Source organism: Nelusetta ayraudi, unplaced genomic scaffold (genome assembly GCF_046127955.1).
Source record: "Nelusetta ayraudi isolate G7.1 ecotype Tasmania unplaced genomic scaffold, CSIRO-AGI_Nayr_v1 ptg000011l, whole genome shotgun sequence".
Classification (NCBI taxonomy): Eukaryota; Metazoa; Chordata; class Actinopteri; order Tetraodontiformes; family Monacanthidae; genus Nelusetta; species Nelusetta ayraudi.
This window is the reverse complement of record NW_027466061.1, coordinates 15,592,475-15,605,026: the sequence shown is the minus strand read 5'-3', so window position 1 is coordinate 15,605,026 and position 12,552 is coordinate 15,592,475. Positions and strand designations below refer to the sequence as shown.

Below are 12,552 nucleotides of genomic sequence, written 5' to 3'. Positions count from 1 at the left end.
GTATTACTGTACAACGTTTTGCATGAAACAAATTAAAAAAAAAAAAAAAAAAAAATTATAAAAAGATCACTCAAAAACCATTATTTTTATCATTTGTCATACCCTTGACATGGTTCAGTAATTTTACACCTCCTTTCAACACATTGTGCTCTCATCACATGGACTTCTGCCGGCAGAAGTCAGACACCAGGGCAGGTGGGGGTGTAAAAGTGTCCGGTGTTGCTGTTGCTGTGTGTTCTTAAAGTTTTGCTTTGTCGATGCCTTCTTTTCGTGGCTGGAAGAGCCCGGCCGGGTCTGCTCCTACCGAAAAAAGAAGGCCCAAACGAGTCAGGATTTCCATGGCGGTAAGATTGTCCGCCGCCTAGAGACTGTTGCTTGGTAACCGTTGCCCCGCGACGTGTGTGAGTGCTGGACCAAAACATTTTTGGTGCACCAGCCGGGGCGTCAGGGTGGCTTTGCTGAGAGTGTGAGAGGAAATGTGTGCGATAATTTGGAAGGTGTGATTGTCTTTTCGGCATCAGTGTTAAAACGTGTCTGAGTCAAGTGTAGCTGGTAATTTCAAAAAAACACTATTATTCTAATTAAAGGTGTTATTTTATCTGTGTAGTGATACATTGTTCTACATATTTTATATTGTCTATAAATATGCACAGTACGTTCAGGTGGGGCACACTTGTGTACGAATTGTTGTATTTTATGTCTTTTATTTCTTTAGGAGTCGCCTGAAGTTGAAGACTGCATGACCCCATCAGAGGTGAAGGCATCAGTTATTGGATACACTTTCAGGTTTTCAGATTTATTGTTTTCTAACATGCTGTCATGTCACCACTTTGGTTGCAGATTGCCGAGTGGGAGGAGCAGCAGCTGGACGAACAAGTGGACTTCAAGAACTGCAAGATTGATCCGGCGCCCTTCCAGCTGGTGGAGCAAACGTCTCTGCATAAAGTCAGTATTGAGGAACTGAAAACTCCCCCTTTGAAAAGCACTGCTTTTAAACCAATGAAGGGATTATAAATAAAGTATCCACAAATTGGAGTGTGTTCCTTATGGTTCATATAAAGTGATTCAAATGGGATTATGAATTATCTTTAAGTTTAATAATACCTCAGTAAGGTGGTGCATTTACAATACTGTGTTTTTGTTCGAACTGTGCAAACAAGGTAATAAACCTATAAAATGGAGGAAACACAACAGGTCTTTTTCGCTGTGGGTCAATAGAAGTTTGTAAGAGGTTGTCAGTCTTTCTCGACTGAGTGAAGGAGAGAAATTTGGCGCACTTGGTGCATCAGATGTGCTTCTCATCCAACACAAGCATGATTTCTACAAATGTAACACAGTTAGACCAGAAAATGATTGAGCGTTGCTGTGACACCAAACTCCTTGTTTCATTGATAGAGAGATGATTGATCAAACGTAAAGTTAAAAAAAAAATGTTTAAGTATGTAAAAACATCAAAATAAGTAGTACATTTCTTCTGCTTCACTCAGAGGGTCCGGTGTGAAAGCCAGTAAAAAAAAAGAAAAGAAGAGTTGTGCTGGTGTAACAGTTTCCATAACCCCGATCCAAAATGCAAATGACAATCTTGAGGTCTGTATTCAGGCCATGACCCACCTCTTCTGCTCCACAGACCCACACCATCTTCTCCCTGCTGGGTCTTGATCACGCTTATGTGACCAGCATGGGACGTTTAGTGGGAGTGGTCTCTCTCAAGGAGGTGAGTGTGCATGTCAGTGTGCGCATATTTTGTCATTTACACTCCCTACGCTGTTTAATTCTCGTCCTCCTGCCTGGCTCGTCCTCACAGCTGCGCAAAGCCATCGAGGGCTCCGTGACGGTGACTGGAGTGAAAGTGCGCCCCCCGTTGGCCAGCTTCCGCGATTGTGGGAACAGCACAAACGTGTCCGAGGTGACAGAACTGCACAAGCTGTGCATCCGTCACAGGGGGCTGTCGCTGCCGCGGGAGCCCAACCTCCCCAACGTGAAGGAGCAGCCGGATCTCCCGTACGAAGAGATTCCCGTCACCGTCACGGACCAATCAAATCTGCAGCTGGAATCTGGCCGCTGCTTGGTCTCAAACCAGGCCTCGGAATGCATGCTACAGGAGAGCCCGTCGTTCACTGAGGACCAGTCTGAGTTTACGTTTGACTGCAGCCCGTCCCACACGGAGGAATCAGAGCTGGCATGTGACTATGAACCCCCCACCGACGCTCCTGAGCTGGAGGAAACGGAGCAAGAGGAGCAGGGAAGTCCATCTGTGATCCAGGACCTATCAGAACCTGAGGGAGAGGGTAGCCCCGCCCACACTGAAGATCAGTCCGAATCTTCTGAAGGGAACTGTACCGGCGCCTCGTGAATGTTTTTCTCCGCACCGACAGAGGTCAAACTCTGACCTTTGAGTCCAGTCGAAATAGTCTCAAAGGTCGTCACGGGCGATGTGAGTTTTGTTGCGTGTCAGGGTAAATGGCCCATTTAAGTGTGTTTTTAAAAAGGCTCAATCTGGTTTGATTCTACATTTTCATTCAGGTCAACAAATCCCTGGAAAAAACAAGGCCTAATAGATGAATGCAAAAAGGGAATCTGACAACTGCCTCAAGTGACCAGTCAGACACTGAAAAATGATTCAAATCAAAGGGGAAAAATGCTTTGAAAATGTGTCCATTGATATCCAAGTCACAATATTTTGTCCAGTGTGAACTTCTGTTTTTTAAAAAAAAAAATCAGAAGGAATGATTAATTATATATTATATTATTATATAAAAACCTCTGACCACCAGAATACAGATGCAGAGAAATGGACCACCCATTAATAATAATAATCACTTACTGAGACTGTCACTGTATGTTAAGGCCTCCAAGCAGAAATTAGAGGGAGAAGCTTCTGGAAATTGAACATTATCAACAGTGAAGGAGCCCGTATTAACTACTCACTGTAGTTTATTACTGGCATCTCAAAAATGTCCGTTCAGTGTCGTGCAAACGTGTTGTGAGAACCTACATGTTTTTTGTGAGGAACGGAAACAATTCTCACAGAGCTGATAACACATTAGATGGTGCCTTTAGTGGCCACTGTTTCTATGTGGGATTTCTCTCTCAAACAAACACGCACTTTGCATCAGAGATTACTCAAAGGGTTTGTTAATGAGCTCATGAAACATCCTGTTTAAGCATCGGGGAAAAAAAAACCACACCATTGCAACAGGGTGGCTAGTTTGTGTTTTCATATTCTAACTAGGCCTACTTTTGTATTTTAAAGGGACTTGTTGACTAATGTAGAATATCACTTGCGTGTGTGTGTGTGCGTGTGTTTGTGCAAGCATGCTGGAGACACCTTCTTGACAAGCTCCAATCTGGTCCAGACCTCTTGCAGCGTAATTTGAATCCTCATGCCTAAAGTAACAGCCCGTAAACACGACTTCAAATGATGCGAGGGGAGAAACAAGTCACGGGAGACAACGTAATGGGAGAAAATGAAATGAAAAGAAAGCACAGAGGAAGGGACGCGAGGGAAATTATTAAAATGAGCACATACTGTTATGAATCCAGACTACTACCTACTTACTAGCACTGTACTGAAGCACCACAGGGTCCCTAATTAATGGCTTCTTATTATGTTACAGCACTGTTTTTTTATTTTATTTCGGCCGATGCAATCAACTCACCTTTAGTCGTAATGCAGTAAAACGAGGGTTAGGGAAGTTCAGCATCCTTATTTTTTGCCATACTCGATTCATTTTAATTGTTGATTGTAACAACACACAACTATGTGCATATTATCCCTCCTGATGTCCACATGGGCTGGGATTTCCAGCCGGATGGCGACAACGGCAGCTTCCGAAATTTCCATCTAACTCCGCACTCGGCTCCAAATAGTCACAAAGCACATTGTAATCGCCATGAGTATGTTTTACTGCGTACAAAGCCTTGTTTGGCTTCCTATAGGGGCTGTTTGCTTCAGGGAAATGTCGACCTGTCAGTCTTGTCACTACGACTCCCTATGAGCTTTTTGGTTGTTTGTTTTCATCTTTTTTGTGTTCCATGTGTTTTTCAATGAGCGCTGCCGGCGCTACAGGTGTACCTGGCTGTTGTGCAGAGCACAAATCATGGACGCACATGGACACAGCCTGTAGATGTGAACTTACAATGTTCTGTGTTCTCTAATGCAATTATGAGTAGTGTAATAACTACTGTATGAAGCACAGTTTTACCCAAAAGTTTCTTGAGCAAAGAGTGTGTCTATGCGTGACTCTGTGTGCGAGAGAAAGAGAGAGAGAGAGAGAGAGAGAGAGAGAGAGCTAATATCAACCTTTAAATGGATGTTTCTCTTTTAGCCTATAATGCAACAATTTCACATCATTTGTCAAAGTTCTGTAGTCACTGCACCGACCTTGGCCCATAATTCTTGTCCCTTTAATCATTTGTGCAACTATTTATTAACTTTTTCTGTTTTGTTTGCATATAGAATGTAAAGTAGTGCTTGCCATATAAGATGATGTATAAGGAGTTATATGTAGAGAGTGCATAAGCTAATTTGCAGCGTATCTAGCTAAGCAATAAGTCTGTAGTATCTCCCTTTATATGGCACTGACCTGTATATGCTTTGTACATATGAAGATACAGAGATGAGATCTACATACATGCTATTGTACATAGGAGAATTATGCATTTGAAATCCAGCAGCCATTGTTATTTTTCAGAGAACATGAATTTTTTTGTACATGAGTGAATGATAAAACACTTGGGAAAAAAAAACAAGCCACCTGTGTTTGCGTTGTGTCTTGCGAGGGAAGAAAAAAAGAGAGTCGCCTATTCAAAAAACAAACTCATATTTATATGTATTTACGACATTCAGACATTCAGTATCAAACATTGCCCAACCCACATGACATCGCATGACCCACTACAAAATATTCATAGAAAAATCAACGCAATAGCAACACGTGACTCTTCACCATGATTTGCAAAAAACTCAGAACAACGGCTTTACATTCCAGTTAAAATATACATACATACATATGTATATATGTGTATATATATATATATATATATATACATACATACATATGTATCAAATGTATGTATGTATCATATGTATATTAAAATATATATATATATATATATATATATATATATATATATATATATATATATATATATATATATATATATATATATATATATGTATGTATATATATACATAAATACATGTATATAGGTCAGTGCATGAGAGGCCTGGAGACAAAAGGCAGCAGGTGGAGGGGAGATGATTGGTGGTGGTGAAGGCAGAAGAAGCACAGGAGAAGCAGAGATGTGAACAGTGACAGCTGAACGGATGGGATCCCATATCAACAAGAGATAGATGGGTGGAGGTTGGAGCAACACATCACATCAAGAACTCTTTGTCATCCTTCTTCTCCTCCTCCTCTTCTTCCCTCTCCTCTTCTTCATCGAAGGACGCCACTCCCGAGGAGGCGCGGTCAGAGAAGAAGCTCCCGGGGCTGCAGTGCCAGACTCGGACCTCGTGGAACACGCTGCCCTCGTCATCCTCGTCGTCGTCCTCCTCCTCGTCCTCGCCAGGAGACTCGGAGGTGGAGTAGCACGAGTCGAACCTGCTGCTGCGGGCCCGAGTCCTCCACTCGGGCTTGTGGTGGACGCAGACCTCGTCGCACTGGCCTCGCAAAGGAGCGGGCTGCTCCTGGTGCTCATCCTCTTCCTCCTCCTCTTCCTCTAGGAAGGGGCTCGTGCAGTTGTTGGGCAGAGTGGACACGTTGGTCTGGGATGAATGTGGGTCGTCGTGAGAGAGCGGCCAGCCACAGGGCAGGCCGGAGCCCGCGGGGCAGTCAGGGGGCGGAGCCTCGCCAACACTGAGCTCAGGCTGGCATGGCGCTCCTGTGATAGCATTGGACGTGGCGGCGTCTGAGGGAGGAGCATAAAGTCAGAACACCTGAGGATGGATGGACAGTTGGGGTGGGGGGTGTGGAAGATGAGGCGGGGGGAGGGGGTTGTTTTAGTGATGTTTCAAAAGTGAAAGGCGATGAGCAAAATGAGATGAAACTGAGGTGAAATAAGTGGGTACCTGCACTCCTGCTGAAGGAGGTGTGGGTCTGTCCATCGCCCGGGGAGCCCTCACTGTCCAAGTCTTCATCTTCATCGTCGTCCATGGATGCCCAGGCCCGGAGCTTCGCTTCAGCGATGGCAAACTGCTCGGCCACTCCTGGAAAAAGGAAACCAATGCCGCACGGATCAAGAGCATTACCTTCTGCCTTGGAACACAGATAAACATCGCCAGATGACACAAAAATTGGTTCAAAATTGCTGAGAAAAAAAACTGTAATGAGTTCGACCAAGAAAAGGTGATTATTTCTGTTTTTTCTCTTAGCATAGTATTAACATTAACTTTACTCTTACTGATCATAATGCTTATAATAACATCTGACTAAAAGGCAGAAAAAAAAGCCGGCAGTGGAAAATGCCAAGGCAAGGCTGCTTTTAAAGATGAAGACATGAAAAAGGAGCTAAATGTGAGGTGAAGGGAGGAACACACAGTAAAAATGAACCTGACGTGATCCCCAAGCCACCCGCCGCCACACCTCCCTCCTCCCGCCGTCCCTCCCTCCCATCCCCTCTCTTCATCAAACCTCGCCGATGTCAGCGGCGCCAGGGAGGATGAGTCACAGCCAAACAACAGGGCTGCTGTATTATCGGTGGGCAGTGAGGTGATCTGGGAGAGCGTCTAATAGGCCACCATCTGCTGCCAAGACGAGTCATCACCCCGGGAGGTGCGGTGGGCGGAGCTGGCCGCTGACATACGCACGTTTTAGGGGATTATGAACGTGACAGAAGGTGGAAGCTGCCCGGGAGGCGATGGCGTGGCTAAGCAGAGGTCGGCCCGTGATCTCACACCCGTGCCAGTTCGACCAAATTCATCCTCGGGCCAAAGGTCACGGTACCTGCAGCGAAGCGAGCCTCCTTCTCTCCCTCGCTCAGGTGGCAGTAGGAGCTGAAGTGGGCGTGGGCGGGCGGCTGCGGCTCGCTTGGTTTGGGCCAACCTTTCCATTCGATGAGGTGGGCGACCCGGCCCTGGGCCAGGGAGGTGGGCTTTGTCACATGGTCCCGCACTGCCTGAGAAATACCTGGGCAAATCGCAGAGCAGAGGTGGGGGGTGGTCAGGTCAACTAATGTTTTAAATGAGCAAAAGGGCAAACGTGAAAAAAATAGACTTTCTACCATTTAGAGACGATCTGGCAAGAGCTGCAAACTCATGAATTCCGACGCTCTTCCTGGAGTCCAGCGGAGATTTTCCAGATTTCGGAATCATTTCAACCTCCTCTAACTTCACCTGGAGAACAAAAAATACAAAACACAATCATTTAGGCATGGACTGATTTTGCATAAATAGCACATCCTGTAACCTGTGAAAGATTACTTGGTACCGATAATGAAAAAACTCGAGAGACAAGTGCACAACCGTGGCTTCCTTTCCTACCTCCTGCCTCCGTTGCCCCTCCCATCTTTCACTACTCCTGGACCTCAGTCGCATTGTGGACACGCGGAGCGGCGGTGGAACAGTGTCGCGGTCCGTCAAAACAGCCCGACTGAAAAGTCCCGGCTTGTGCTCACGACTTTAAAGCAGCGGGCGGGCGGGCGGGCAGGCGGGCGAGCGGACGAGCAAACAGCTATGCCCTACATTCACCACACAGATGCTAAAGCCACAATAAGCCGTTGAGACCGGTTGGGATGGTTTGCGGTTGAGGGGCTTGAGAGTCGCTCTGACAGCCTCCATGCAAACATATGGCGCGTGACCAGCTTCCAGTAAGCAGCTCCTGCCAGCCTTGCTCACCCGCAAAGCTGATGATCCCTATTAAAAGTGATAGTACTACCTAAGTAACTTCCTGTCCAAAATAAATAAAAATGCAGCCGCACAGAGATCCTGGAAGGTCTGCGAACGCTGTGTCTGTGACACAGCTTTGACGTTGCTACATCTTTGGGGCTCTTCTTTTTTTTTTTTAAAGCAGCAAGTCTGCTGCCTTATATCACAACTCTGGGCACGTGCATCACTTGACAGCTCTCCTCAAGCAGATTGCTTGTAAAGCAGCTGACAGAAGGCCTGAAGCCCCTCGGTTACAGATATGAAGGAGTGAGCAGCTCTCACAGGCCGCCTGGTGCTCAAAGCCCCTCAGTCGGGCACATCTGCTGCAAAACACACACTCCTCACATTGCAAATCTCTCAGAGTTCTGCCAAACATATTATTATCCTGGCAAACATTCCAGACTGATGGGCCAATTTACTCCCTATTTGCAACGGCCGAGTAACAAGCGCAAAATCAAGAGAGGCTACAAAGAACTGATGATTATTATTTATAGCGTACAAGGCATTAAGGCAAACATCCCCTATTATCTCTGAATTAATTGTGTTGTGACAGTTCGGATTTAGCTTGTGACTTGGCGGAGGGTCCCGGCCTCTGGCTGGCCAGCGACAGCTGTGAGGGGGATGTGGGTCACACATGGTGGTCATTTGCGCTGAACTGTGCTGATTCAGCACACTGCAATATTTGTGTTGTCGAGTGAGTAATAATTAAAAGAGAATTCAACCAGCAAACAATGGAATGCTTATAACAGGTGTGTCCATGGTGAACCGCAAAATGCGCCACAAGAAATATATATATATATACATGTATATATATATATACATATATATATATATATATATATATGTATATATATATATATATATATATATGTATATATATATATATATATATATGTATATATATATATATATATATATATGTATATATATATATATATATATATGTATATATATATATATATATATATATATATATATATATATATATATATATATATATATGTATATATATATATATGTATATATATATATATATATATATATATATATATATATATAAAGCCAGTTTTGGCCTTTGCTCGCCTCTACTGTTGCATTTCCAGACTATGGCCCCAGGACCTCATTCCAAGCTGACAAATGCTGCTAATTGGCCTCCGGCCAGACAAACAGCACGTGTGGCAGCCTCTCTTTTTTCACACCAGGTTGCTATTCCTTCCACTCACGGGGTGTGTGAATTATTTGGGTCCCTTCGCCCTCCTCCCTCACCCTCACGCCGCCTCAGCCCTCGGGCTGGAGACAGGCTGCCTGCTGGCTGTCTTCTTTCGATGACATTCGCACGCTTAAACTAAACCTGATGACAGCCTTGGCATCCACGGGGTGCAGGTGATGCGACTCTGCGGCGCCAACAAGTGGGATCGAGTTAAACCACTTCAACCGCAGCTTAAAAAAGAAAGAGAAGGCGACGACGACGACGACGACGACACCACAAGTGTCCGGCTGGCATGGATGGAGAAAGGCACGCGGCCGATTTTTGATCGTTGTCTAAATCAGGAAATGCTTCGTTTGGTCGTGATGAGGATGACGACGACGACGATGGTGGTGGCGGTGGCGGTGATAGTGATGCGCGGTTGCTGCAGCAGTGGGTCTCGTGGAGACATCTGCGAGATGCGCCCCTTCCTGGTTCCTGTGCACCATCGAAGATCAACCCACTACATCCCGGCGTGGTTGCGCTCTTTCTGTATTTACCTACCTGGAGGTCGGACCGCGGCGACTCATGATAATGCGCTTAATTGTGTCCAATCCGATCAACAGATGACGACGACGCGTGGCTTTCTGTCCTCCCGCTGCTGCAGCTGCCGCTGAGGCCACAGCAGAGCGCTAATAATGCCGCGGCGGAAACATGACTCCTCCGGCTCCCAGTCTACCAGCAGCATGGACGCACCATTTGTTGCTCTCGCTAAATTGGGTTACATAGGCTGTCCAAACGTCTCCCGGTGGCGAGCGTCATCATCGCTAAGGCGGTGTCCCCCTCCTCTCCTCCTACCCAGCCACCCACCAACCCCTCACTTCCTCCTCAGCCGACACCGCCGCCGCAACCCTCCCCCGATTCTCAGCCAGCCTGCTCCTCTGCAGCTCAAAGCGGAGGGACAGTGTAGCCCCGGCTGAGTCTCAACGTTTGTCCTCGTCGAAAACATCCACAGTCATTCGATTCGGAATTCGATTCGACAGATGGCGCGACGTTTGCAGCAGCAGCGACGCCATTAAAAGGGTGCTGTTGCTGCGATATTACCGTAGACAGACTATATGGACTATTCACCAAACCGTCGTTGTTTAATGTGTCTGTACTTGCACGTTGATTGTATTTTTAAATACACGTTATAGCCCCGTTGATTCATCCAAATACCAACATTGTCGCAGATGCATCCATTTGCTGCTGATCCACAGGTGGAGGAATTATCTATTTATGCATCTTGTATTATATTATCATTTTGTGCGTTTTCAAAATCCCATACCATGCAGAATGAAAAAACAAACTAAATTGATACCTCATCCTTTGCTTCTTGCTCAATCCACTTATTGAGTGTGTGTTTCTAAAAACTAGCCCTTTGTGATGTCACCAGAGGAGCTAATACATATCCCAGGTATTTGTTCTGTCATATGAGATGGCCGTGGGTCTGCATCCCTCCAAACAGGTGGATGGTAATATTCAACTTAGCAGGAAGTTCAACAGGAAGGTAAAGAGACTTTCTGACTCACAGCAATGCACTGCATTCTTTCTGCACTCCCAAAGGCAGCACCCCAACTTTTGTAACTGTTGCTGGGGTATAGGGGTGGGCTGCCATTTCTTTATCAGTACGCTGACTGACCCTAACATTGAATTATAAAGTTGTGGGGAAATGTAAAGGGCTGCCAGGAATATGTCCTCATAAACATGTGCCAGTCCTCATGATGCCATATTTACAAAACCATGGTCAAACACACACACACATACCTCAGTTCTGACTGACTGCACTGTCCTGGATGCCTCCATGCAATAACTCTATGCTGTCGTATGCGGGGCGAGTCACCACTCCCAGCCTTCAGGAAGGGGGCGCAGGCAGCTCGGAAACAAGGTGATGCCAAGTTTAGTGACCGTCTGCACCAGGTGGAGAGTCTCAGAATAGCTTGAGCACAAGCTGATTCAAATGCCAGAAGCTAAGTTGCAACACTCAGTACAGCCAGCGGCACGTACTTCTCTGCGTCACTCCACAGCCTTACGGGAACTACATGGAGAATTGTAAAAATAGTTGGCACTTATAAGTGAGACAAGGCACAGGTTGAGAGAAGGATCCTCCAAATCAAAGCCGGCAGGACAAGGGCAGAATCTTACGGATTGCACTCTCTCGGATATTGAAGAGCCACTCAACAGAATGGGCCAGCAAAGCTCCAAAACCACCATTGAAGCGCAAGTTATTTTTCACCGTCTTGCCACACAGGACATTTGCCAGAAGAGGGACACATGCTTTGCTCCAAACCCTGTGGTCCACACTAAGAGGAAGCTTACTTGTCATTCAGCATGCCATCGTGGTTCTTCTGCACGGCTACTGGAGAAGTCAACAATCAACTCCTGGCCTCAAAGCCAATGTGATGCCGACGGGCTGGTGTACGTGATGGATAATCCAACTGGAGGCGTGTGGGTGAAGCCGGAGGGTAAATGGACGCGATCTTGACAGAGCGACTGAATCTTCAGGCGATGCCTTCACGCTGGAGTTAAGTCAAGCACCCTGTCTGGGTTTGTGTCCTGAGCTGAACCAGCTTCAAAGTTGAGCAGGATGCTGCTGATTTGAGACACACCTCTGTGTCAGACATGCTGCCTAAAGGAGTCGAGGTGGACTTCTGCTGTCAACAGCACAGGGGATTTGGCTGGACTGATAACTTTATTGATTTTGTCTAAATGAGACACTCAGAGGCCATGTTGTCAGACTGCATGAGGCCCGAGGGTTAAAAGCGCTGGCAAGGCGCCATGCTTCATTTTAAGACAGTGGACTGTTTTTGGACGAGTGATGTTCATTGATCAGAATGCCGACTAATGGATTTATTTATTGACTGCATTCTTTTATTACATATTTAAGCAACATCACTGAGAAATGAAAGAAATAATATTCTATTTTAACAGCGAACTTGACAATATTTTTTGTGAGACTGACTGAAAGCCAGTGGTTGGTCACTTGTTGTTAGGAAATTGATAATAAGGTCAAAATGGTGAAGTCATCATGTCTGTGGCTTTTGATGTCAATCTTAAAAGTCATGTGTCTAGAGAAAATTTAATTTCAATGTGACAATAAAATGCTGGACTGCTGATCAGACTGTCTGTTGTCTCTGTCTGTAGTCATTGTGGGTATTTAGAAACTAAAGTTTTGCTGGTCAGCCAGTGTCTGTGTGTGATAAAGAAAATAGTTCAAAATAAACCATGAATCACTCTTGAAGCTGATTGCTCTGTGCATTTACAAAAAATATGTCTAAAGAGGTATTTTGCCGTTAAAAATAGTGATAAACCTCATACTGCTCCGAGGTCCGCGTACATTTGAAGTAAAAAAACAACAACATGTGCATTTGAAAGAGCTAGACCACCTTACTGCATTCAAGTTCAACAAGGTAGCAGGCAAGATGACTTTTTTTTTTTAATACCACAAGGTGTCGCTAAA

General features: G+C 45.5%; 2 protein-coding genes across 8 annotated transcripts in view; one reads left to right on the top strand and one right to left on the bottom strand.

Annotated features, from left to right (window-relative positions):
- The window catches only part of LOC142885181 (chloride channel protein 2-like), a 39,467-nt gene extending 34,715 nt beyond the window's left edge, over window positions 1–4,752 (top strand). For 4 of the 5 annotated variants that reach the window (XM_076021386.1, XM_076021385.1, XM_076021384.1 and 1 more), the window contains exons 21-25: window positions 282–344; window positions 716–754; window positions 841–945; window positions 1,628–1,714; window positions 1,805–4,752. In XM_076021386.1, coding sequence (XP_075877501.1) covers window positions 282–344; window positions 716–754; window positions 841–945; window positions 1,628–1,714; window positions 1,805–2,353 — 843 coding nt within the window. In that variant the 3' untranslated portion in view covers window positions 2,354–4,752. The remainder of the gene's footprint in view (window positions 1–281; window positions 345–715; window positions 755–840; window positions 946–1,627; window positions 1,715–1,804) is intronic. The other variant, XM_076021387.1, reaches the window with a different exon arrangement.
- A 433-nt stretch (window positions 4,753–5,185) lies between these two features.
- LOC142885183 (uncharacterized) lies at window positions 5,186–12,300 on the bottom strand. Of its 3 annotated transcripts, none has more exons than XM_076021392.1 (5): window positions 11,412–12,300; window positions 7,225–7,336; window positions 6,948–7,130; window positions 6,074–6,211; window positions 5,186–5,913 (listed from the first exon to the last, which is right to left on the bottom strand). In XM_076021392.1, the coding sequence occupies exons 2-5, from the start codon at window positions 7,313–7,315 to the stop codon at window positions 5,381–5,383; spliced, it is 945 nt and encodes a 314-aa protein (XP_075877507.1). In that variant the 5' UTR covers window positions 7,316–7,336; window positions 11,412–12,300; the 3' UTR covers window positions 5,186–5,380. The 3 variants fall into 3 exon arrangements, with proteins under 3 accessions (XP_075877507.1, XP_075877506.1, XP_075877505.1); XM_076021391.1 differs by lacking the exon at window positions 11,412–12,300 and adding an exon at window positions 9,618–10,251; XM_076021390.1 differs by lacking the exon at window positions 11,412–12,300 and adding an exon at window positions 7,484–7,872.
- Between the last annotated feature and the right edge of the window lie 252 nt (window positions 12,301–12,552).